Genomic DNA, 27,152 nt, shown 5'->3' on the forward strand with positions numbered 1-27,152 from the left:
CTGGCTTTCTGCTGAACTCTGCTAAAGCGTGCGCACAGCTCCATTGGATGTGTGTCTCAGATGTTGTACAGAACGGCTCCCAGAGGGACTGTACGGAAAATCAGGTGCACTTTCAACATTATCATGAGACCTGCGGGTAGATGGCGGTATATAAATTCAACAAATAATGATGATGATGATGGTGATCAAGGGCTCTATTCCGCCTTGGTCAGAATACCTGAACACCTGAAATACTATGTCCAGTTCTGGGTGCCACAGTTTAAGAAGGATATTGACAAGCTGGAAGCTGTGCAGAGGAGGGTGACCAAAATGGTCAAGAAGGGTCTGGAAACCAAGCCTGATGAGGAACGTTTGAGGGAATTGGGTATGTTTAGCCTGGATGAGAGGAGATATGTATAGCCATATTCCGATATCCCAAGGGCTGTCACGTCTGCTGATTGCTTACTTGTCCGTTTTACTTTTATAACATTAAAAAAATAGATTATTACTTGATCTGGTGTTTTCTGACTTGCAGTATTATATAGTATACTGCATTGGACGTCTGTATTGGAAGGGGATGTAAAAATCTCATGAATTAAATTAATATAAGAAGGCTTCAAAAACCAGTGAAAGAGAGCTTCAGCTGAACTGTCGTAACACAATTCTGGGCGCCACGTAACACAGCTGTTTCAAGCAGCATTCAGGTTTTGCATTTTTAAAGACTTGCAGCCCTCCCGGTATAAACTGTTTAACAAAACCAGAGGAGCAGGCCAAGTCTTCTGGGTCAGTGCTTGATGACTCCAACCTTGGAGGCAGTTGGACTGAAGCCTCTCCGACATCCCTTCTTCTCTAGGCCCATCATTTGCTGAGGCCTCATGCCTCACATTCATTAAAAGCAGAGCCACACAACCATTTTGTCTGTACAATAACATGGTAGGGATGTACAGAACTCACTGGATAATTTCCCCTAGCCTTGATAAAAGATTTTGATTGACCGGCAATGTCTCAGATGTTTTTTCTCAAGCGAGAACCTTCAGATTCAACTTTAGGCAAAATCCTATGGCAATTCTAATCCCAGGCCCCAGCAACTTTGCGCAATAAATAAAGGCTTCCTTCACCAGCTCTAGATTCCCAGCAGTGCTGGCAAGGAACAAAGGATGGCACGCAAAGTGTACAGTTTGACCAACAATACACATTCATATTTTTTGTGGGCCAAAGTCTGCAGAGATCTGCAGAACTCCTCTGGGAAATTTTGTTTGTCTTACTGAAATGGTTGGGTGCTCCACCTGAGCAGGAGACTCCAAAATCCATTGAGGGCTTTACCTGAGGAGGAACCTCCAATATCCTCCAATTAAAATTACACTTTGGGCAAAATTCAGCAGCAGCTCTATAGGAAGGTGGTGCCTTATAAGTTAATCTTCCTGGCAGCTTCTGGCCAAATGGTGGTCTGGAGGCAGGAGGCGGGGAGAGACTTGTGTTCGCATCAAATGCCATGGCTGGATGACAACCAAGAGGTGGGGAGGACTCAGTTCACTGGCGGTGGAAGATTACAAATGCTGCACTCGGAGGCCTCCATATGTTTTCTCTTCATAAGCTCCAGCCTTCATCATTGCCAGGGAGAGGAATGGGAACAGAAGCTTTGGCCTAACCAATCTCCTTGGTCTTCCAGAAATGGCATTCCACTGTTATCCTTCAGGCCTGGAAGAACGCTCCTATAAGCTCCCCTTTGACTCCTTGTTTGTGACTGAAACCATTTAGCATTCACTGCTATGTACGCCCAGCAAATGTCAAAGTAAGGTACCTCCTAATTCTGGCTAGCTTTGACAACAAAGCAATACACAGGGTGGCACCCAAATGCCTCCTTCGCTCACCCCTTTTCACCTACCTACTCCCTATCCCCTGCTCACCATGTCCGCTGTCCAGGAAGTCGGTGATGATGGCAGCGCTGCAAGCTGACCAAGGGCTGATGCGGTCAATCTGGATAAGAGTGGGCGACATCATGTGGTTGGTCCTAAGCCTGCCAAAGACCTCCTCACAGACCTTCACGTTGTCATGGGGCATGTTGAAGACGTGTCCTAGAAGGAGAAACAGTAGTTGTTTCAAAAACCACGGAGAGTACCTCCAGCAGCCTTTGGGCAACGAAGTTCACAGTGAACCAAGGTGTCCAACCAATCACCTCTCCAGTGATTTCATGGGGGGCTGAGTGTGGACTCTAAATTATTTGGTCAGCCATAGCGATGGATGGATCTAGCAATTTCAGTTCTCTCCATTTCTCATGTTTTCAATCTTAAATTCCCACGTTTCTACGGCAAGTTGCATTTTTTTAAACTTAAAAAATTATTCTTCCATTTTAGTGCAAATGTCTCCTAATAAACATTCATTCATTCATTCATATTTTTTAATAAAAATGTCAAAGCAGGGTACAGCATGTTAAAATCAATCAATCAATAAAACATTAGCCGAGTTCCTCCGGCCTCATGAGGAGCCTCTTCAGTGGGGCTGGTGAGTCTGGGCCCTGCCCCCTAGGCCAGGTGAAAAAGGCCTTGCAGGGAGCGGCCTTCATGCCTCACAGCCGGCCGATGTTCCTCCGGCCTCAAACATATTTTTGTATGCAATTTTGAACACATTCCGCCTGCATTTTTGCATGCTATTTTCACTAATATATTCCTATTTAGGCACACTTCTTTGAAATAGATGCATTTTTGTAAACACTGTTTGGTTGGAGAACTGCATCATAAAATCCAGACGAGTACATATTTTGAAGGATGTCTGTGTTTCGGTTTTCATATTGTCTCAGAGCATGTGAATTGGATAGATTTGGCTTTAAATGCAAACTGTATCAATTTACTCCCCCATCCCTAGTCAGTCACCAAACTCCATGCAGAAATTCGCTGTGGGTTTGCACTTCAGATTGATGATAGCAGACATTGGAGAGCCACCCAGCACATTCCAGGGCCACTGCCACCCTAAACCCAGGAGTGGAAGGAGACCAAGTCATTGACACACACAGCATCTTCAGTTTCTCCTCATATAATGCTTTTCACTAATGCATGTATTTATATGGACACTTTACAGCAATATATGCATTTTGAATTTATTGCTTTCCTGGAGAGCTGCATTGCAAGATTCAGAGAAGTGCAAATGTCAAAGGATGGCTCTATTTCAGTTTGTGTGTGGATTGGGACAATGCAGATCAGGTACGTTCATCTTTCACTTGAAACTGAATCCAATTTCTCTCCAGCCTGACCAAAGGTGGGTCACAACAGCAGCCCTATTAACCATACATATAGACGGTAAAGAATTAAGAAGCAGGTCCCCAAACACATGCGTGGGCAAGAGGTGGGTCCTGGGTCTGCAAAGGTTGAGCACAATTAGACTACTCTAGTCTGCACTGTGGGATATTTACACTGCAGTCAAACCAACAATGCATGTTTGCTAGATAGGCACATGGTAGGAGCTGAACCTCAGAGTTTTCCTGTAAGTCTGCTAGAGAGGACTCTGAGAGCCACTCTCACTGTGCCCTGACAGCGGGAGGGTGTAGCCGTGTAGCCACATATTACACATCCTTAAAATTTCATGCAGGGGTCTCTGCCAACCCTGCTGGAAATTGCACCTGGGACTTTCTGACTGCAAGGCTGATGCTGTACCATTGATCCTTAGACACAAGAGATGCCAGAAAGCCACTGCCCATCATAGTAAACAATACTAGGCTAATATAACACTCAGGACAAGGCAGCTTCAGGTGTTCATTGATGTTCCTTGAAGCTTCCCATCACACACCCCAGATCAGATTCCCCCCAAGCCTGTCCAGGATGCTCATTGCACATCCCCTTTTGACTTGCATCTTGCGGCGGGTGCCTGCACAATGTCTGGTCAAACACAGCTCATCAACAGCGTACTGCGGCCCACAAGGGGCTTGATAAACCTCTCCTCTTTGTCCTGGATGCGTGGGCTAGCAGAAAACAGTCTGAAGAGCAGCGCCAATGGCTTGGCAGGCCCCTGAACACACAGCTGGTAGACTGTGGCTTGGCCTGGTGGGTCACAAATGGTGTCTTCGCTTCTTCCGTCACCCTCCCTGCATAATCCATAAAAGAGGCATCTCGGTCGCTCCTGGGACTCCCGGCTCTCTGCAAAAGCCTGCAAGTAAAGCCTTTGCTCTGTTGGATCTGCTTCCTGGCTCTGCGTTGTTTTTTGCTTCTCACATTCTAATCAGATTGCCCCCCAAAGGCAGGGGGAAAGCTACACCAGATGCGTGTAACCCTGCCAGGGTCGAGCCTGCAAGCCAGCCACATCCTGGCCAAGGTTCACACCATCTGCTTTGTGTGTGGACACTCGCCCTTGCAGAAGGCAGGAGGAGGAAACCTGAGAATCCGAGGGGGAGGCAAGAAATGATTTCCTCCTTCCAACTCCTGCCAACTTCTACGAGAGGAAGGTCCTGCCACAACTGCCCATTTCCCCTGGACATCTGAAAGCAGATGCCTCCTGTGATTGGGGAAGCTGTTAAAATTAGGGCTACGTGTTTTGTTTTGCTTTAAAAAAACAAACCACTCTAAATTTGACACTTGCCAAAACCTTAACATTAAAACCAGGCAGCAAACTTGCAATGTGAAGATTTGATTCATCCTGCAGGCACCTGCATCCCTGGGCATCTGTGTTAAGCATACAAATATGTTCGTGGGGAAGGGCAAGAACTCAGTGGCAGAGCATCCGTTGGGCATGCTGGAGGCTCCAGGTTTGGTCCTCAATGGCATCTCCAGGTAAAGGTGAAAGAGACTCCCCTGCCTGAAGAGCTGCTTGCAATACTAAGCTAGATGGACCAATAGGCTGACTCGGTATAAGGCAGATTCCTGTGCCTTGCTGGACCAGCATCCTGTTTTCTGCAGTAGGGGAATTGAAGGCTTTGGGAACACCATGAGCAGGGCCTGAAGGCAATAGCTCCTTCCTGCTGTCAGTGGCATAACATGGGTTGCCAGTGCCGGGGGCATGGCAGGGGTGAGTGGCAGGGAACAAAACAGAGGATGCATGAGCATTCAACTGCTCATCACTCGGGAGACTGCAGCCACAGAGATAAAAAAAGAAGAGTAATTATGTTGTCTGGGGAGGTCACTTGCTGGTTCACTGGTTTTCAACAGAGCTCTTGAAGTGCACAGCTGTATTGAGGCAGCACAGGCTGTTGAAATTGTGCACCCCTAAGAATTTTGTGCCTGGGGCAACCACTCTTGTGCCCCCTCACTATGCCACTGCCTGCTGTTGCTCCCCAGTGACTGGTAGTCTGTGGCCTCTGATCTGGGAGGACTGCATACTGCCATCATGGCTAGCAGCCATTGGCAGGCTTTCCTGCCATGATTTTTTTTTCCTAATCCCTCTTTTAAGCCACCCAGACAACTGGCCATCACCACCCACAACCTTGTGGGCAGCAGATTCCACAAATGAGTTATGCACTGTAGTGAGAAGATGAACTTCCCTTTGCCCGCTTCTGCATCTCCCACTGTTTAGCTTTATTAGGTGACTCCCAGTTCTAGCATTCTGAGAGAGGGAGGAAAACTGCCTCTCAGTCCTCCACACTAGAGATAGGGAACCCCTTTTCAGCCTGAGGGTCACATCCCCTCATGGGGAACCTTCCAAGGACCACATGCTCTTGGATGACCACCAACCTGGATAGATTTAAGAGAGAATTGGACAAATTAATGGAGGAGGAGAGGGTTATTAATGATTACTATCCACTATGGCTCTGCCCTGCCCAGGGGCGTTGCAATGGGGGGCGATGGGGGCAGTCCGCCCCGTGTTCCACCCCCACCCCCGCAACTCCCAAGCTGAGCCTCCAGCCTCCTGGTAAAAACTCCGCACCAAGTGGCACACACACCCCACCGCACCGCATGGATTGGAGTCGCCGGGAGGGCGGCAATACCCCGCTACATAACACGCATGCGCAGCGGGACTCTGGGCGGCTTCCAACAAAATATTAAAATACAGAAATCCATCAAACATTAAAAGCTGAGCGGGATTTCTACCTGGAGTTTTGTAGCTGGAGGTGCGCGGATTTGGAGGCACGGGGGGGGGCGGCAATACCCCGCCACGTAACGACGCATGCATCATTACGTAACACGCATGCATTGTTACGTAGCAGCGATGCGCCCCCCCCCGGTTGCATGGCAATTTGCCGCCCCGGGTGTCGTGGCGCCTCACTACGCCCCTGGCCCTGCCTCTACAGTTGGAGACAGCAATGCTTCTGAGTACCGGCTGCTGGAAACCACAGGAGAGGAGAGTTCTCTTGCGCTCAGGTCCTGCTTGGGGGTTTCCCTTTATGGCATCTGGTTGGCCACTGTTAGAAACAGGATGCTATTATGGATGGGTCATTGGCCTGATCCATCCCAGGCTCTTCTTTTGCCCATGTTGTCCAGAGACAAAAGTGGGCAGGGCAATAGACGTGGCTTTTCCCCTTTGTACAATATGCACCAGTATACACAAGAGACTGAGGTTTCTAGAGAGCAAACAGTCAGGCAATGTGGCTTTATGCATCCAGGATTCCAGCAGGAGCATCCCTTCCACTTACCAGAACAGAGCAGGAGGGGAGGCGAGATCCAGGCAACGACATGTGCCACTCCATCCTGACTGCCACCCTGCCCCACCCCATCCTGGTGAGTAGTAGCGCTGCTGCTTCAGGGAGGCTGGCTCCGTCACAGCACCATGACATCATGTCAGCTGCTCCTGATCCTCAGACATGCCTCTCCATCCTCCATCCAGGCAACAAAGAGGCATTATCATCAGCCAGGTGCCATTAAGAACACAATAAGAGCCTGCTGGATCAGGCCAATGGCCCTTCTCTAGGTGTTGCTCAGAGATAGTCCCAAGACCAGGTGGAGAAGCCTGGAGGGCCCACATCCAAATTCCTGCTCTAAACCATACATAATTTTATAAACTTTGATGCAACCCATGGCCCAGAGGCAGCCTGAACTGGGGGCTGCTCATTCACAGCTGAACGTGTGTGAACCAGCCCATTCCCACCAGGGAAATCTGATTCCTGGCAGTTCCATTTCCGGCTGTGCAGTGGAATCCAAATTAAAATTGCGAGTGCAGAATTTGTTGTGGCACTAATTAAAAAAAGTAAAGAAAAAAAGCAGAACCTTTTCCTGTTATCCAAATGAGAGTCTAGCAATTTGGCTACGAATCCTGTTGACAATCTGGCATTCCACTTCTCCGGATCTAGGTGTGTGTCGAATGCGTCCCGGCCATGACATGCTATTTCAGGATTTCTAAAGCCTGGGAAACGAGGTAGTGACCAAGCCAGAGCAGGCGAATTTGTGGCTTGGGCTCCCTTGTCTTCCCAACAGCTGCTTTCCCAACAGTTTAACTCAAAGCTCCCTGCCCCTTTGGGAATAAACTTGGCGTTTCTTTCTCTCTCTCTCTCTCTCTCTCTCTCTCTCTCTCTCTCTCTCTCTCTCTCTCTCTCTGACACACACACAGGGAACAAGGCTGCACTCTCACTTGCTTTCTTTTTCTCACTCACACGCACATGTGGAGTTTCCCAAGAAAGCTATTCTGGAAGTTTTGCTATTGTCTAAACTTCCTGAGCAAAGTAGTCATAGTTTAAAATAAAATAAAATCAGGCTCATCTCCAAATTATGGATTAAGGCTGACTCTCTCTCCCTCTCTCTCTCCACGCGCACACACACACGTGTGCGCGCGCACACACACACACTTATACATAAATGGGTCCAATCCTGTGTCTCCACTTCCCCCTGGTCTAAATCTGCTTCCCAGGTGGAAACCACAGACAGGGGCTCTGCCTCTTTGCTGTGGCTTTGGTTTAAGTGGCCACTTCCTAAGCCACAAAATGATGGATGGAGGCTTCGAGCCAAGAACGGTCTGGCGAACATTTGAAGGAGAGCCGGCAAAACCAGACAGATGCAACAGCGCAGGCAGCAAAAGACTCTACTACGCTTTTCTGTGGTGCTGGATTGAAAGCAATATTCTGGGGGATCCCAGCTCTGAGCATGTTTATGCCTCCCTTCCTGGCACTTGAGCTTACTTTCTTCTTCCTCCGCCCTCCTCCCTTTTTCCATGTGTGTTGTGTCTTTTAGATAGAAAGCCTAAGGGCATGAGTTATCTTGTTTGCTTGTTTCTATGGAACTGCAAGCTGCTCTAGGAACCCTTTTGGCAGAAGAGTGTGGGGTCAATAGTATAATTACATCATATAAGAAATGGCAATAAGTAAATGATGTTGAATGCATTTTCAGGCTAAATCTTGTACTTTGCCAAAGCTACTACTTACCTAGCTCGTGAACTGTTGTAAAAGCAGAAGGGAGGCCATCGTCCTCAATGACAGAGCAGCTACGTTTGGGGTCACACATGGTGCCGACATCTGCCATGCCCAAGGTGTCGCAGGTGGTAGCACCACACAAATCCTGCCAAGAACAAAAAGGCGCTTTTTAATCTCATGGCAAGAAAGGTACCAGGGGTTGCTGGTTGCTGCAGCCAAGGTGGTTACTAAAGAGCAACTTTTTTGGCCCAGAACATGAACTTTCAAGGCAACCGCAATTTATCTGTTTTATTCGTGTATACGCCACCTTTCGAGATACAATCTTCCCAAGGTGGTTTACAACAGGAGAAATAGTTGCGATTTTTGCATCGCTGTGGGTTGGACTAGACGGCCCTTTGAGTCACTTCCAACTCTACAATTCCATGAAATAAAAACAACAGCAAAGAACAAAAAGGTACGTTGGAAGACATTTCAGCAGAAGAACCTAAAAACTGAATCAACATACAGTCAGGAAGCCTTGCACACAGAAAGCCTTGTGGAACACAGAGACCTTCATTGCATGTCTAGAGAAGGTGAAAAGAGGGAGTCCATTGGGGAAGGAGTTCCACAGCTGTGGAGACACCACTGAACAGGCCTTGCAGCTGCCAGGTTTATACTAACTAATAATAGCAACAAGCGAGACAGCAGGTCTTTGAAGCTGATCGCAGGCAAGGGGATCAATGGTAGCTTCAAGTGTCCATACCAAAGCTCTGCATCCATAGAATTGATTTATTAAAAAAAAATTGCCAATGGAGTCGTAACTAGGGATGGGAGGATCAGCCTATTTTGGATCTGTGTCGTTCTCACACACATTGACTCAAATGCCCATTTTCTCGTGTTTTCTGCCATTGCTTTAAAACACATAAAGTCTGCATTTTTGCATGTGTCTCTCCCCCCCGCCCCCCAATAATGCACAATCATTTACACATTTTTGCAAGGTTCTTAGAAATGCTGTCTGCAGGATAACTGCATTCCAATCCACACATTAGTCTGGGAAGTAAAAGATTAGACCAGTTCACTTTAAAATGCAATCCAGATGAAATTCTACAGCACTTCCCATCTTAACTTCCTCTATCGGCTAATTATTGTGAGTAGAAAAATAATATCCCTGAGCCAACCGACTCTCAAACTTTGGGATTGTTGAAATAGATACAGGGGGAAATTAATCGATTTGAGCTGTGCGATTCAAATTAGGTCTACTAGATGCAAAAAAAATAAAAGCAATGTAGACTAAAGTCTGGGGATTAGGGGCCCCAATTCTTAAACTTATTAGTTTCATGGTGTAGTGGTTAAGAGCGTTAGACTCGTAATCTGGGGAACCGGGTTCGTGTCTCCGCTCCTCCACATGCAGCTGCTGGGGGACCTTGGGCTAGTCACACTTCTTTGCAGTCTCTCAGCCCCACTCACCTCACAGAGTGTTTGTTGTGGGGGAGGAAGGGAAAGGAGAACGTCTGCCGCTTTGAGACTGCTTAGGGTAGTGATAAAGCGGGATATCAAATCCAAACTCTTCTTCATAATAGATCCGACCCTGACTACAGCGGTCAGGCTATCCCTGTCCAGGAACAGCCAGAGTTGGTGAACCAGACAGGCTGGGAAAAGGCACTCCAAGCCACAGAGGACACCTGCGATTGCTAACGCCTGCATGTCACATTCACACTTTAAAATCCAAACCTGGGTGTATGCCTTGTGGAGCAGCTCAGCTTAGTAAACCTGCCATTCTGAGAATCCCTTGTACCTGTGGAAGAGCTGGAAAATGGGGGTCTCAGCGGCTGGACATGACTACCTTCTGTAGCATAGGAGCCAAGTCCTAGGGGCCAAGGTCCCTTCAGGCCCTCAAATAAAATATGTGAAGTTGCTGGGGCCTCCCAAAATTGATGGGCATTGCCCATTCAAAGGGTGTGTGCATGCTGTATCTTGTGATCAATTATACAAGGTGGGGCTTACTCCCCCCCCAATATTTTATTCAAGTTGGCACCCCTGTTCTGTAGCACAAGAGCAGGGCAGGAAGGATTATTGGCATCAAGGCGTGGAGGCAGGAGATAGGCCTCAAAAAGCATCGACAGAACTGGACAGGGGATGGAAAACCCCCAGGGCCAAAAAGGGAAGCAAGGCGGTTTTGCTTTCAAAGCTTGGAAAGGGTTCCTTCCGCAATGGGGGAGGCCGTCCCTCCTGCTCTTGACAAGGTGCTGCTGATAGACTTTCCAGCTTTCTTTGCAGCCAAGGAAGGGAAGCAGGCGAAAAAAGGCCTCTGCGGTGCACATGTGCGAGAGATGCTCTCTCGATCGGCAAAGGGCAAGCAAAGAGCAAAGGGTTTCGGCTCCCCGGCTGGAAGCCTGGAGGTTAGCTACTTCCTTGCAGCTCTCAGTCCTCTCATCTCGCAAGCATTAAAGCCCCAGGCCGTGACCGGCCCAGCTGGAAAAGACAAGAGCATCGGCTTCCAGCGTCAGAGGCACCGTGGGGGATTTCTGCCACATCCTCATCTTAAGCGATAAGCCCCGTTGCTGCTGTCAGGAGCCAGGTCTGACATCATGGCATGCAGATGTTGCCTGCCGAGGCCAGCGCGTGAGCTTCAGTTAGGGCATTAGCCTTCTTACAAATTGCTTCCATATCCTCCGGTCGCAAGAGCAGAGCGAACAGATTCAAGGCATGCCCTCAGGAACGACGTTAAACTAAGACAACAATGGGAACGCGTGCTGTCATGTTCCGCGATCACAATGTGGAGCCCAAAGGACAGGGTGCAGAGCACAGCAGGTTGTGGCAGGGGGGGAGAACGCCTTAATAACACCTCACCCAAATGCAGCATAGCATATCTTCTTGGGGTTACACCAAGGGCATGGGTCCCACCCCTTCTTTTCATCATTTTGGATTTTGGGGGGTGCTCCCTGGTGACAGCAGGGAGCTCCGGGGGTGGGGGGTGGGGAAATGAAAGAAAAACCTTGCTGGATAAGGCCAATGGCCCATCCGGTCCAGCATCCTGTTCTCACAGTGGCCGACCAGTTGCCCACAAGCAAGACCTGAGGCCCAAAAGGCCTCTCCCCTCCTGTGGTTTCCAGCAACTGGTGTCACGGTCCGGTCGGCGGGTGTCAGGACCAGAGGCAAGATGGTGGTGAAGAAGCAGGGTCGAGGAGCAAGGCAGAGGCGAAGGTCCACGGGGCACGAAGCAAGGCGAAGCAAGGGTCCAAGGAGCAGGGAGCAAGGCGGAGGATCCAGGAACAAGAAGCAAGGCGGCAGCAAGGCAAGGGTCCAAGGAGCAGGAGGCCAGATGCAACCAGGCAGGGATAGCGTTGCTGTGGCAAAGAGCTGAAGGGAAATGCTGGGCTTTTATCCCTCCCAGCTCCTGCCACCAGGTGCAGTGAGATCTCAAGTGGCCTCACCTGGGTGACTACTCCTTGCCTCTCCAGCACAAGCTGAGGACTTCACCTGTGTGACCACGCCTTGCTTCTCCAGCACAAGCTGAGGCAGGCCCCAGTCCTGCAAAGCACTACAGGCCCCAGAGCCTGACTCCTGCCCATACTCCTGACAACTGGCATTCAGAAGCATTGCTGCCTCCATCTGTGGCCGTCATGGCAAGGAGCGCTGATAATCCTTCTCCTCCACAAATTTGTCTAATCCTCTTTTAAAGCCATCAAGGTTAGGCATAGGGCAAACTCGGCCCTCCAGATGTTTTCGGACTACAACTCCCATCATCCCTGACCACTGGGTCCTGTTAGCTAGGGATGATGGGAGTTGTAGTCCCAAAACATCTGGAGGGCCGAGTTTGCCTATGCCTGGATCTAGGTTGTTGGCCATCCCTGTCTCCCGAGAGAGCAAGCTCCACAGTTTAACTCAGTGCTGCCTGAAGAAAGCCTTTCTTCTATCTGTCCCGAATCTTCCAACATTCACTGGATGTCCATGAGTCCCTGTGTTACGAGAGAAGAAAAAAACTTTCCTCTAATCATCGTTTCGGTTGCCCTTTTTCAACTCTATCGCATCCTTTTTGAGGTGAGGCAACCAGAACTGTACACTGTATTCCAAATGCGTTGACAGCACAGATTTGTCATAATGATACAGTTATACCTTGGTTTAAGTACGCTTCGGTTTGAGTACGTTCAGTTTAAGTATTCCGCGGACCCGTCTGGAACGGATTAATCCACTTTCCATTACTTTCAATGGGAAAGTTCGCTTCAGGTTAAGTACGCTTCAGTTTAAGTACTCCGCAGACCGTCTGGAATGGATTAATCGACTATCCATTACTTTCAATGGGAAAGTTCGCTTCAGGTTAAGTACGCTTCAGGTTAAGTACAGACTTCCGGAACCAATTGTGTACTTAAACCGAGGTACCACTGTACTGGCAGTTTTGTTTTCATTTTCTGAAAACAGGTGACCTAACTCTACATCGCTGCGTCTTTGGGCGATTTTGCCTTTCTGTGAAGAGGGCCTTTCTTCTGTCGAGTCCTGAAGGCCCTGAGAATCAGCGCCATGCCTCTGCACCAGCAGCGCACAGTCAGCTGACGGATGATCCCACCAGGACAGCATTCCTTTCCAAACATCATAGGGGTGGCCGACCTCCAGGACTGGGCTTGCATCCTGAGTCATCCAACCCCACTCAGGTCCCTGTGTGTGCTCCTCCTTCTCAGAGGCAAATGCAGCCGCCTCCTTTCCTGTGCGGATCATTTCCTTTGAAGTGCGCCCACACAAGAGAGTGAGGTGGGGAGAGCGAGGAGGAAGATAAATGGCTGCATGGAGTTCACACATGGGCATTCTTCAACCTTTGGGGAAGATGCATCGTATTTCAAGGCTATCGTCTTCTGCAATCTCGCCGACAACTGAAGGAATCCAGGATGAAGATGCTCGGATGTGAGCCACCAGGAGCCGGCCGTGATAAGTCATAAATATTACACAAAAGAATCAGGACTGGAGGAGTTGGGATACCAGTGGGCTAACTAATGGTCGTGGGGAATGGTTGGGTGGGAAAGCAGGGAGCTCAACAGTAGGTGGCGCCAGAGCCAGTAACAGGCAGGGCCTACTAATTAGAGCAGGCATAGGCAAACTCAGCCCTCCATATGTTTTGGGACCACAACTCCCATCATCCCTAGCTAACAGGACCAGTGGTCAGGGATGATGGGAGCTGTAGTCCCAAAACATCTGGAGGGCAGAGTTTGCCTATGCCTGAATTAGAGCTTCATTCCTATTCTCTGACTTGCTGAGATCTACAAAGGCAACACCAAGACCAGGCATCCCCAACCTTCAGCCCTCCAGATGTTTTGGACCACAATTCCCATCATCCCTGACCACTGATCCTGTTAACTAGGGATCATGGGAGTTGTAGGCCAAAACATCTGGAGGACCGCAGGTTGGGGATGCCTGACCAAGACTAAGGTGGAAGAAGATGGAACCTGTGGAACGCCCTCCCACCTGATGTCAAGGAAATAAACAACTGCCTGACTTTTAGAAGACATCTGAACTCAGCCCTGTTTAGGGAAGTTTTTAATGTTTGATCTTTTATCATGTTTTGGGAGCTGCCGAGAGTGGCTGGGGAAACCCAGCCAGATGGGTGGGGTATAAATTATATTATTATTATTAAAACAAAATTTAAAAAATCCTTCCAGTAGCACCTTAGAGACCAACTAAGTTTGTCATAGATATGAGCTTTTGTGTGCATGCACACTTCTTCAGCTACCTACCTGTAACTATTATTATTATTATTATTATTATTATTATTATTATTATTATTATTATTATTGCCCATGCTAGCCCCCTGGTGGTGCCCCCATTCGCCTGAATGGTTCGCATCCACTGTATTGCACAAACAATACAGCTGTTTATCTTCACGGTGCCATAAGACTCTCTCTCTCTCTCTGGAATTTTCTTCTGCCAACGTAGCCAAGATCTTCCCCCTCCTCTGCTGGATGCTAACCAGAGAAGCCCTTCGTCACTGTGACCCAGAGAGAGCTTTCCATTGTCTCTGCGCAAACTGCCTCTCCCTAGCCAGCTCACGCTCCTCTCTGTGGCAGATGATGGTCAATGGAGCAGATAATCTGGCACTGGCTTTAACCAAAAAAAATAAAAGAAAGAGAAAGAGGAAAGTGAATAGAGAGCAATGAGCCAAAAACTCTCTCCTGTTAGGCAATCGCTGGTCCTTAACAACAATCTGGTAAAGCAGCTCACTGGTGGGTCTAGAGAGCCACTACATGTAACTTTTGGCCCTTATGCAAGAGAGGGACATGAGATTTCTCGCCCCAGTAAGAGCCTCAAGATGACTAAAGGGCTACTGGTGTTGTAAGTGGAGAGGCGCCTACAGGGCTGGCTCTAAAGGCCACATCCGCACCATGCAGCCAAAGCATGATGATCCCACTCTGAAGAGTCAGTGTAGCTTCCCCCAAGGAATCCTGGGAGCTGTAGTTCAAGGGTCCTGGGAGTTGTTAGGAGACCCCTATTCCTCTTCAGGAGCTCTAATTACCAAAGCGGTTTCGCAGTCAAGCCCTTTTCCCAGGGAACTGTGGGAATTGCAGCTCAGGGAAGGGAAATGGGGAGTCTCCCTAACAACTCTCAGCACCCTTAACAAACCACAGCTCCCAGAATTCCTTGCGGGGGAGCCATAACTGCTTGAAGTGAAATTGCAGTTTTATCAATGTATGGTGTGAATGTGGCCCTGGTACCCCTCAAGGCGCAATGGAGCCCTAGGGCTTTTTCCGCTGAGTCCCAGGCCTCAGCTACGTTAGTCCAGAAACAGCGTTTTGAATGCATTATAAACATGCAATACCAGATGGCACCAGAGAGCAAAAAGAAATTTCTAAGCAATTTTCCATAGCGTTCCTTTTTTTCTTTTGTTACCTTGATTTAATTTCTGGCTTATTTGTAGCATTTTTTCCTGTGTGTAGATCCACCCCCAGGGGCTAAAAGGGATTATATGAGGTCAGGTTGAGGCAGGACCCCTGCTGGCACATCTTTGCACAGAGTATGAGGATTATATGCCTGTTGTCTTTGTCCATGGAGTTTTCTTGGCAGGGATACTGGAGTCGCTTGCCAGTTCCTTCTCCAGGTGGATCACGTTTAGTCAAAACTCTCCACTATGACCTGTCCATCTTGGGTGGCCCTGCATGGCATAGCTCATAGCTTCTCTGAGTTATTCAAGCCCCTTCACCACGACAAGGCATTGATCCATGAAGGGGATCAATGGTGCTGGAGGAGACTCTTGAGAGTCCCATGGACTGCAAGAAGATCAAACCTATCCATTCTGAAGGAAATCAGCCCTGAGTGCTCCCTGGAAGGACAGATCGTGAAGCTGAGGCTCCAATACTTTGGCCACCTCATGAGAAGAGAAGAATCCTTGGAAAAGACCCTGATGTTGGGAAAGATTGAGGGCACTAGGAGAAGGGGACGACAGAGGACGAGATGGTTGGACAGTGTTCTCGAAGCTACGAACATGAGTTTGACCAAACTGCGGGAGGCAGTGCAAGACAGGAGTGCCTGGCATGCTATGGTCCATGGGGTCACGATGAGTTGGACACGACTAAACGACTAAACAACAACAACTTGAGGATTATCAAGTGCAAAACTGGGTATAATGATGCAAAAGTGATGACAGGCCAATTACAGGCTTGCACTAAGGAGCTTTGACAGGCATTTTGAAGCAAGAGATTGGTTGTTCCCCAGGGGCAGTTTTCCTGCAGCCATAGGGAACGGGAATCACATTCACCTCATTGTGATAGATGGGCTTCAGGAGGAAGCTAAGGTCGTCCATCAGCAAGATTGTCGTGTCCTGCTTCTCAGGAGATCAAGATAAGAATCTACAAAATTCCTTGGTCAGCACCCATCTCTGTCCATTTTCTGGAACGATTCAGGCAGGGTGGCAGCTAGCAGAAGAGGAACATGGGTGGGTGGGAATAAATTCTCAGCTCACAAGACAGCTCTGCTGATCACTTATCACACTTTACAATGACCCATGTTAATATAATTTCCAAGTCAACCTGCCAACTCCACAGAAGGTTCACAGCCAAGGCCATCATGCTGAATACATCGCCTTGCACAGCGAGGAGTGTTGTTGGACTCCAGCTCCCATCAGCCCCGGCTGGCCTAGACAATTGTCAGAGATGGTGGGAGTTGTAGTTCAGCAACATCTGGAGGACCACAGATGTCCCCCCACCCCCTGGCATACTGCTTAAAAGCGTGGTTGTTTGGGCTCATTCTACCATATGTGGTGGACTTCCCCAAGATAAAAGGCTTCTGGGAAATGATTTATAACGAAATGAAAAAGATATATAAAAACACATTTTTGAAAAAACCAGAGGCCTTTTTGCTTGGAATAATCGGGGAGGAAATCCCAAAAGAGGATGTTAACTTGTTTATGTACGCCACCACAGCGGCGAGGATTTTGCTTGCGAAATACTGGAAGAAGGAAGAACTACCCTCTTTACAAGAATGGCAAATGAAAATGTTGGACTTCATGGAACTAGCAGAATTGACAGGAAGACTTCGAGACCAGGCGGATGAGAGAGTGGAGGAAGATTGGAAAAAAATTAAAGTGTACTTAGGGAATTATTTCTGAATAATAAAAGATGGATCACCTAGGGAAAGACCGAAGTTAAGGCATTAGGGATATAAGGAAAAGATTATAAAACTGGAAATTGAGTTATAAATTGAGTTATAAATGAATTAAGGGGAAAAAATTATGATGATGAATTTAAAAAGTAATGAGCTAGAAACTGTTACAGATGACTTTAAAATGAAAATCAGATAGAAGGGACTTGGGGAAGCAAAAGAGACAATGATTTTAAAGAAGATATAAGATGAAATGTGTTTATTGTTTATGTCGTTTTGTATTTTTATGTTTTGTAGTGTTATTTTGTTAATGTGTTATATTTTTTAATGTTCTTATAAAATTCAATAAAAAATATTTTTTTAAAAAAAGCATGACTGTTTGTGGTTATTTTGGAATCTCTCACTGAAGAATCTAAGCTTTTGAGATTTTGTTAGTTTAAGGACAATGTTCAAGCCCTTGCACATGCAAAGATAACATCTGAGAACACACAGTAACTTCCTGTGAGAGGCTGCAAGTTCAGGGTCACTGGACCTGTGCCCTGCGTGGCTAGCAGGCTAGCCATTCCTCCCTCATGGTATCCAGCTACGTTGCACTCTCTGTTCATCCTCTAGACGCTTTCTCCATTCACGCCCACTCTGAAATACAACATGCCTTGCCAGAGAAACTCCAAACCCTGCAAAATAACTTGGCCACCAGATTCAAATTGAAAGTCAATCTTTACGTTTCAGAAAAAAATGTACGCTGCAACATTCTTTAGGGACTATTGGTGTAGGATTGCTTGCTTGAGGTTATAAGGCACACTTACCTGGGAGTAAGCCTCACTGAACACAGTGAGAGTCACTGCTGAGTAAATATGCTTAAGATTGCAATGCAAGATTTAAAATGCAAGATTGCATTTTTTTAAAAAATAAAAAGGTGACTTTGCATGCAGATATCTAGCACACGAGAGAAAGGACCAGGGTAGAAGCTTCCTTCTGTAAATGTTAGCTTTCTAAGTGCAGGGAGTTTGTGCTTGTTTGCTTGTCACTTTTCTATAAAGGGGGGGCATTTTAAACATGTCATTCACCCCCTCTCTCAGGCTGATGTGGCCACCTCATTATGCTGAATGTATAAATAGGTTTGTAAGCAGGACCCAGAAAGGTTGGGGTTGGCTGTCTCAAGCATCATGTCCTGCTTGTGGCTTTCTCAAAGGCATCTGGATAGCTCCAGCTGAGAACATAAGGAAAAGCTAGCTGGACCCCCTTGCTCTGATCCAGGAAGGCAGATCTTAATGCTCACAGATCTTCTCTGCAAAGTCTATGCGGATTCTCACCCATCTCCAGAAACGTTTTCTGCATATACTCCACATATACTCTTCTTCTGTTGGAGAAATGCAGTCCACAACAATGAACCCAGGTGCTGTGGGATGATAACTCCCACCATCCCTGGCCATTGGTTATGTTGCTTGGACCTGGTGGGGGCTGGAGTCCAGTGGCATCTGCAGGGCAGCTCAGCTTAGTGTTGAGGCAAAGATGCCAGCTGTGGACACAACCCTACCTTGCCCCTGCTCCTTGTCCAAATGTGCAGCCCAGAGGAAGCAAAGCACGATGGGTCTTTAGTTCCTGAAAACCTTCTAGGTTCAGAAAGTACGGTCTACAAGTCATACCTTAGTTAATTGGAGAGGGAGAAATGTTGCTTTATGGGAACAGCATAAGAGCTCTGCTGCCAGTGCCCATCTAGAGAGGCATCCTGATCACAGGTGCCCAAATGGGGAAGCCCACATTCAGGACCCAAACATAAGAGCTCCCCTTCTCCTGTGGTTTCATCAACTGGTATTCAGAAGCATTACTGCCTCTGACCAAAAAATGGAAGTTGGTTGTTTCTTTTGCCTTACCGATTCCTTTTTTTCTTTATTTTAGTTCTCCTTGCCTTGCTAGCTGAAAGGATCTCTTGGCTTCTTGCCTAAGACTTGCACTGACATACTGACCCACTTTCTCTAGTGAGCCTTGCCTCCTGGTTGCAGGCAGAGATTAACAAGGAGCTTTTAACAGGCCCTCCTTTAATGCCCTCTTGCCCCACCCCAGACCTGGGTCACCCAAAGTCATTTTTCCTTGGAGATCATTCGACCCACATTGATCTAGGATGCAGCTTATGAGGACAGGCCCTGGATCCTGTCCAGTATCATTGCTTGAGGTTGCTGGTGGATAGTAAGAGGTTAAAGGAAAGCCTTTCTTTTTTTACAGGAAAGGTGTCTTTCTGTAAACAAATTGTAAGCGAATCGTGCAGTGCTATGACAGAAGGTGCCTATAGTAGCTATAAGTCAGCTGCTGTTTTCAGCCAGACCACTCCCTGCCCTGCCCACATTTGCAGTATGGAAAGAATAAGACTGGCCTGCCTTACAGAACTGTTGTAAGCAGAGAGATGGGCAGATCACTATTTCCTGACGTGTTTTGCACATGTTCATTCATAAGTTTTTCCCATCCCATTTCTGCATCGACCTGCGCATTTGAAGATGTAAATCAGGTCAACGTGCATCAGAATTTATGAATGCCGAGTTCCTCGGGCATCCCAAGCTAGGAGGAGTCCTGGGATAATGTATATGAAGTGCCTTTACCTCTATATCTGGCTTGTCCAACAGGTCGACCACATGATGTCCCTGGTCGGTTGCGGGATCCCCCCCCCAAAAAAGCTCAATAACTTTGGCTCATGGCTCACCCTCCCTAAAAAAATCAATACAGTGGGTAGATCACTGCCAGTGTGAGTAGATTGCACTCTCTTGGAAGTTGGATGTGCCTGCTCTATATAAATGCTAAATATTGTTGATTGCATTTACACCGTGTTTTCTTCTGTTCTCCAAGAGAACAGACCACGGAACTGGACCTCACCAAGATGGCATTCTGATGTGCCTTCAAGGTCCTGCACATCTTTCCAATATCACTTTAAAAGTCACCGTTGGTGCATTCTCCCAAGTTTCATCATGCAACTAAGCAAGTAGTGCATCATATGGAATGATGCCCTCTTTTGAGCGAGCTGAGTGTTTTGCAAACATTGTTGTTAGTCGTTTAGTCGTGTCCGGCTCTTCGTGACCCCATGGACCAGAGCACACCAGACACTCCTGTCTTCCACTGCCTCAGTTTGGTCAAACTCATGTTCGAGAACACTGTCCAACCATCTCATCCTCTGTTGTCCCCTTCTCCTTGTGCCCTCAATCTTTCCCAACATCAGGGTCTTTTCCAGGGAGTCTTCTCTTCTCATGAGGTGGCCAAAGTATTGGAGCCTCAGCTTCACGATCTGTCCTTCCAGTGAGCACTCAGGGCTGATTTCCTTCAGAATGGATAGGTTTGGTCTTCTTGCAGTCCATGGGACTCTCAAGAGTCTCCTCCAGCACCATAATTCAAAAGCATCAGTTCTTGGGCGATCAGCCTTCTTTGTGGTCCAGCTCTCACTTCCATACATCACTACTGCAAACATTAACTTGCTGCAATCCTAGCAACCATCCTGTAAAGTAGGCTCAGTATTATTATCCCCAAACTGCAGGTATGGAAGGGTAGCTTAAGATCACGAGAGTTCCAGGAGATTCTCTCCCAGTTCTAGTTGGAGATTCCAGGGATTGAACCAGAGATCTTCTGCCTGCAAAACTGATGTCTGCTACTGAGCTGCAGCCATTCTCAAGTTTCGTGCCGCTTCTGCCTGAGTAACCTGCCTTTTCCAGAATTTCCTGATACCAGAATGAGAAGGCAAACACCCCAACCTGCCCACCAGCTGCTCTGCACGGGACTTGTCGACTGCCACTGCAAACTGCCTATCAATTAGCTTGTCGCCCTCCCTCCTTTTTTAATGAAACAAGAGCTCAGGGTTTACGTAACAGCCTTTTTGGCAGGCAGATACATTTTGCGGTATCAAGAGACCACAGATGGAGGAGTTCAAGAAAGGCAGATGTCTCCATTGATCCAGTGCCCTCACATTGGGGTTTGAGGAATGAGCAGCTCAGTAATGCACAAAAAATGCAAGCTGGCTATTATTGGGAAGATGGGACAAGGCCCCAGGAACGCTGCAGCACAAACTCTCCCCAAATGTAACACCGTAGGCTGCCTTTTTCATATTTGTGAGCTGTGTTACACCTTTAAGGCACATTCAAGGGACATTCTTTCCCTCAAAGAATCCTGGGCACTGTAGTTTGCCCTTCACGGTGTTACAGTTCCCAAAAGCACTTAACAAACTACAGTGTCCAGAATTCTTTGAGGGAGAAAATGTGCTCCAGGTGTGCTTTAAAGGGACAGTGTGCACAGAGTCTACATCAGGCATCCCCAAACTGCGGCCCTCCAGATGTTTTGGCCTACCGTACAACTCCCATGAGCCCTAGCTAACAGGACCAGTGGTCAGGGATGATGGGAACTGTAGTCCAAAACATCTGGAGGGCCGAAGTTTGGGGATGCCTGGTCTACATCTTCTTAAATCAGACAGGTTCTGATCCAAAAAAAAGAAGTGTAACCCCATCCCTGGGAAGCTTCCCCAATAGATGCAAGGTATTTGGTTGCCCTCAATGCTAGTCCTTCTCAGAGGAGACCTGCTGAAGGTAGCAGATGTGGCTCATTCCTTTCAAAGGGTCTGCTCTTGAGTAGGACTAGCATTGAACACAACCCACGGATGCAAAGAGGAGAAGCCGCCCACTCTTTTGTTGTCATTGTTCACAACCGACCCAGAGGGAGAGATCGAATTCAAGGGCACCCAACTCAAAGCAAACAGTCCTTACAAGACTTTAGAGTAGAAATGGCTCTGGATTCTACCATTGTAGTCTGCAGTGTGGGGTGGAGTGAATCACAGAGCTGAAAGCTCCTGCTTCTGCAAAAACAAACAAACAACCGGCAACAGATATCAAGGGAGGAAGAGTTCTAATCACACCTCCCTGACATGTTAGTTTTCTAGATGCAATGATTTTTGTTTTATTTAAGTCTGGCTTAAATAAACCTTGCATTGCAGGGGGTGGACTAGATGACCACTGGTACACCTTCCAACTCTACAAATTCTATTCTGTGATTCTCTGTTTCCTTCCAGCCTCCCTGCCCCATCAGTCTGAAGTCACATGAATCTGCACCCACGTTTATCTCTCCATCTGATGTTTGTAAGGATCAGGACACGCAGCTTAGGTTGAACTGAAGGTCAACACTAAATTTGAGGCTTGTAGTCATCAACATTGCCTAAATAGCTACAAACTCATGGAGCCCAATTTCCTGCGATTCCAAAAAGTGTTTTATTTTGGAACCTACTCAGTGGAAACCCTCACCCTGAAAAGAAAAGGGAAATGGGAGTTACTGATCTGCTCCAGGATAGAATTCCACAGAATCGGGAGGAAAATGAAACTCTAAGACACCTTGCTTTATCTATTAAAAATATGTATTCTTCCTCTCCCCCCTTCTTTTTCTTTTTACTGTTCCCTCGGCAGTTGCGGGGCTGAAGAACTCTTTCGGATTCCTAACATGCAGAAACTGTTCTTTTCTCTCCCCCTTTTCCATAAAGGCAGCTTTTTGACAATCCTGCAAATAATATCACATTTGTCACATTCACTTCCGTTGCCACACTGCTGGGATGCAGCAGTTGGGGGAAGCCTCTGGCTCCCTCCTTCCAAAGTCGGTGGAAAAGTTCCAGGTCTCATTTTCAACAAGGCAAGGGTCTCATGAGCCCGAGCCACATCCTGCTCTAATGCATTCCATCTGAGGCTCCTGCAGTCCCAACTCAATAGACCGGCAGAGAAGGAGCAGCCAAACCTGGCTTGTTCCAGTCTGATATCATGGGAGGAATTGAGGGGACAAGGAAAGGAGGGTTCGTCACAGGGCGGAGTCCCATGTTCACTCACTGCCTCAAACTCTGCATCTCTTTCTAGGAGTTTTACAATCCAATCCCACACATGTTTATTCCCAGTGGTGGAGCAGAGGGAGGATGTGAGGGAGCACAGTTTGGGGACCTTTTTCAAAGCATGAGCGATGACATCATCTATTGCAGAGGAATTGATGGACTCTATTTTCTCCAGCAACTGAATGAGGTTTCAAGGTTGTTGTTTCCCCCACCTCCAGGATTTGTGGGATGTTACGCTGCGGTTACACCACTGAGCCTAGGGCTTGCTGATCAGAAGGTCAGCGGTTCGAATCCCTGTGACGGGGTGAGCTCCTTTTGCTTGGTCCCAGCTCCTGCCAACCTAGCAGTTCGAAAGCACGTCAAAATGCAAGTAGATAAATAGGAACCGCTACAGCGGGAAGGTAAACAGCATTTCCATGTGCTGCTCTGGTTTGCCAGAAGCAGCTTTGTCATGCTGGCCACGTAACCTGGAAGCTGTACGCCGGCTCCCTCGGCCAGTAAAGCAAGATGAGCGCCGCAACCCCAGAGTCATCCGTGACTGGACCTAATGGTCAGGGGTCCCTTTACTTTTACCTAGCACTGAGGAAGTCAGAGAACAAGAAAAATAATCAAGGCTGGGTACTTCCTTCCATTTCTTTGATGAGGTACCTGCTTCACACCAGTCAGATGGGAGCCTTGTTGTTGCTGCTGTCATCATCAACATGTCTTTGCAAGATGATAGCATTCCTAATTGAAAAGGCTGCCATTGCAGCTGGCAGAAAAACTTGTTCTTGAAGCTCAATGTGTTTTGCAAGTTGAACCTCTACAGCAGGCACCCCCAAACTTCGGCCCTCCAGATATTTTGGACTACAATTCCCATCTTCCCCAACCACTGGTCCTGTTAGCTAGGGATCATGGGAGTTATAGGCCAAAACATCTGGAGGGCTGCAGTTTGGGGGTGCCTGCTCTACAGTCAGAAGATCCACGGAACTCAGCTTACTCCCAGAAAGCGATGCACGGGATTGCAGTCAATGCCATGAACGATGGTCTAATTTGTTAGTATGTCTTTGGTCTGGCTAGAGACTAAAGGAACACACAGTCCCTATAGCTGTACTGCAGAGGTGACACATGCAGTGGTATGCAGGGGCCAGATACAACATTGGGCGGAGCAATGGATGTGACTCTTACTTTTTTTTACAACAAGCTGCATACCAGCCAGGCAGAAATCAGAGGTTTGACACAACTGCACCTGTCCTGTCCTCCATACAAGCAAGAAAGGAGCAGGATCACAGTTAAAATCCAACCAGGCAAAAGCACTCCAAGATGCCATAGAACAGGCTCATTTTGTGCTTCGAAAGGGGAGATCCTTGGGGGCCAAACAGAAAGACCTGGGTGGGGGCGCATTTAGCACCCAGGCCTGAGGTTCCCCATCCCTGCAATAGGAGTTGCCATCACAATGCATTAGTGCACCTCAGAATTTGCCATCGCACCAATATAATAATAATAATAATAATAATAATAATAATAATAATTTATACCCCGCCCTCCCCAGCCAAAACCGGGCTCAGGGCGGCTGACACCAATAAAATTGCAATAAGACATAAAAAGAAAACAAGTAGTTAAAATACAATTTAGATTTTAAATTTTAAATGCAATGTCTCCTCTCAAACAAGTTCCACTGAATGCATGGGACCCTTCTCCAGGTGAGAGTGCATATGATTGCAGCCTCTGCCATGTGTTAAGAGGGCCATCCCTGTGACATGAGTAAAAACGGCAGGCCACCCCAAAACATCTCTGGGTCTGCTTCTCCATCCCCCTTGCCCTCGACCCCTTCTCTGAGATTCACACAAACAGAAGTGCCTATGGAAGTTCACAGAATGGCTCAAAGCTTTGCAGGGGCTGTGCCTGCCCCCCCCCCAAAAAAACCCAAGTCTAGGTGTGAGTCATGCAGGTAGCTGTGGACATTTGGCTGTAGTCATGGAAGGAACGAAGAAGGATGGAATAGTCTTGGAGATATTTCATACACGTTAGTGGTCAAGTGTGTTGTGCTGGTTCCTTACACACACAAATACACAATCGCGATGCCTTCCATTCCTACCAACAGGTTTGTTCTAATCTTTCTCCATCAGCAAACAGAGATGTGGCCCTCCCTATATTCATTGCATCACTGGGAGCCAAAGGGTCATTGAGTCATTGCTAGTCCAATGCCTTGCAATGGAGGAATCACAGCTATTGTTGGAAATGATGGGAGCTGTTGTCCAATAGCAATTAGAGGGCCACTGGTTTCTGACACCCAGACTATGGCTATGTATCTGAGGTTTAGATGGTGAGGCATTTTTTTTGCCTGAGACCCAAGGCAAGAAGCGCCTCCTTAATCTTGCCTATCCCAGCAGCCGGCTGCACAAACACGGAAGGAGGAAGCCTTCACTTAGGCAACAGAGCCCTGGAGGAGGAGAAGGCTATGAGCAAATGGTGGAGATGGAAACAGAACGGTCAGAACGTTTCCCGGTACAAGTTTGGCCAAAGCTCCTGCCGTGTCAAATGAAAAATCCCAATTGGATGTGTCCAAATGTTTCCTGCGAGCAAAACTGGGAAGGCTGCCATGGATCAGAACAGTGTGTGTAGCCAAGGTTCAGCCCGAGGATGACAAGGGATTCCTTGAGGAGATTTCCAAGTCAATCACCTGCCTGAATCACCGTCCAGGTGTAGGGAAGCAAAAACCACTCGTTCTTAGGCGATGATGGCTGCTTAGCGACCGGGTCTAGAGGGAGCAGTTGCATTCCTGTCGGGCACGAAGCCCACAGCATCAAGGAGCAATCCCAGAGGATGCTCAGGCTGTCAGCATCAACATGGAGATGCAGGAGCACAGGGGCTACAGAGGGGAGGAGTTAGGAACAGGCCCAGCCAGCTTGTGCCTTATTGAAAAAGATGCTGGTTTGGGGATGAGAGCCAGTGTGGTGCAGCAGAAAGAGTGCCCGACTAGGACCTGGGAGACCAGGGATCTAATCCCCACTTGGTCACAAAGCTCACCCCCCGACCTTGAGGGCCAGGCACTGCCACTCAGCCTGACCTACCTCACAGGGTTGTTGTGAAGATGAAATGGGAACTAGAACCTTGAAAGTTTAGTGTGTGTGTGCATGTGCCAGGGTTCCAGTGCAGTGGTTAGAGTTTTGGACTAGCATTCTGGAGAACTGGGTTCAAATCCCCACTCAGCCATGAAGCTTACTGAGTGACCCTAGGGGCTAGTCCCTGCCTCTCACTCTAACCTACCCCGCAGGGTTGATTTGAGGATCAAATGACGGTGGGGAGAACCTTGAGCCCCCTGGAGAACAAAGTGGGAAATAAATGCAATAAGTAATAGATTCCAGAAGGAAATGCATGGTGGAGGTCAGCAGAGATTGGTCCATTAGGGCAAACTGGACGTTGTCCACCAATCTTAGGCTGTCCGCACCTGCCTGCCTTCCCACTTACACCCAGTCCAGGGGTGGCACTGCCTGTCATCCTCCTCCGTTGTCTCAGAGTTGCCCTCAACAGAGAGGAGGACAGGGACCAAGCTAAAATGAATTGCCTCTATCATTGGCTCTGGCGCCACCTACTGTTGGGCTCCCGGACTTCTACCCTACCAGTCCCCACGGACAGCAGCCACCACTGATCTGACACCCCTGACTGCCATGAAATTTCCACTGACAAACTAAGGACTTAACTTTGCTCTCTCCGCTGGATTTCACAAACACCACCCCCAAACAAAAAAGGAACAGCAGGAAAGGAAGTAGCAAATCCTTCTAATTAAGCAGGGAAATCGCAGGAATGTTTATTTAAGGGCAAAGTCGTGCAGCCAGACAAACTTAACTTGTTTACGTCCACTGTAAACGGATGTTGACATGAAAAATTACTCTGGGGGAATAAATCCCACTTCACACATGAGGCGAGTGAGAGTTAACAATTTCTAAAGAAAGACAGTACATTAGGTCTCAAGTTTCCAAAACCTCATGCAATGAAAAGAGGGTTCTGCAAGAGATTTCAGAAAAAGATTAGTGCTGTGCCCAGCTGTTGGGAGGGGGAGTTCAGAAAACAAAGCAAATCCCTGGCTCTGTGTGACCGACAAGAACATGAGAAGATCTGGATGAAACCAAGAGCCCATTGATCCGAACTTCCTTTTCGTAGGACTTCCCTGCCTCTCTTACAGCAGAGATAGGAGTTTATGGCACTCAATATGTTTTTGGATTACAGCTCCTATCATCCCTGACTATGGATCATGCCGGCTTGGGTGGAGAGAAGCTGGAATCCAGCAGCATCAAAGGTTCCCACCGCAACCACATCCCACAACAACAACAACAACAACAACTATGCTTTAGGTAGACTGCCTCTGAATATGGAGGGTCTCCATTTAGGTATCAGGACTTATGTCAGCAGCCATAACCATTTCATGGTGCAAGGAAAATCTATCAATTCACTATGCAGGGAAGGAGAAAAGAGATATTTTTCTTCTGTCTGCTGAATCTGCTGCCGGTTAATTTCAGAGGGTGATCCCAAGTCAGGAGG

The 27,152-nt window shown here is 47.7% G+C and overlaps 1 protein-coding gene across 1 annotated transcript in view; it reads right to left on the reverse strand.

Annotated features, from left to right (window-relative positions):
• ADAMTS15 (ADAM metallopeptidase with thrombospondin type 1 motif 15) overlaps positions 1 to 27,152 on the reverse strand; it is a 41,755-nt gene that overhangs the window by 11,006 nt on the left and 3,597 nt on the right. Inside the window, exons 2-3 of the mRNA XM_035139258.3 lie at positions 8,252 to 8,384; positions 1,887 to 2,054 (exon numbers count right to left, since the gene is read on the reverse strand). Of these exons, the coding sequence (XP_034995149.2) occupies positions 1,887 to 2,054; positions 8,252 to 8,384 (301 nt within the window). The remainder of the gene's footprint in view (positions 1 to 1,886; positions 2,055 to 8,251; positions 8,385 to 27,152) is intronic.

This window comes from Zootoca vivipara, chromosome 14, assembly GCF_965207765.1.
Source record: "Zootoca vivipara chromosome 14, rZooViv2.hap1.1, whole genome shotgun sequence".
NCBI classification, from domain to species: Eukaryota; Metazoa; Chordata; class Lepidosauria; order Squamata; family Lacertidae; genus Zootoca; species Zootoca vivipara.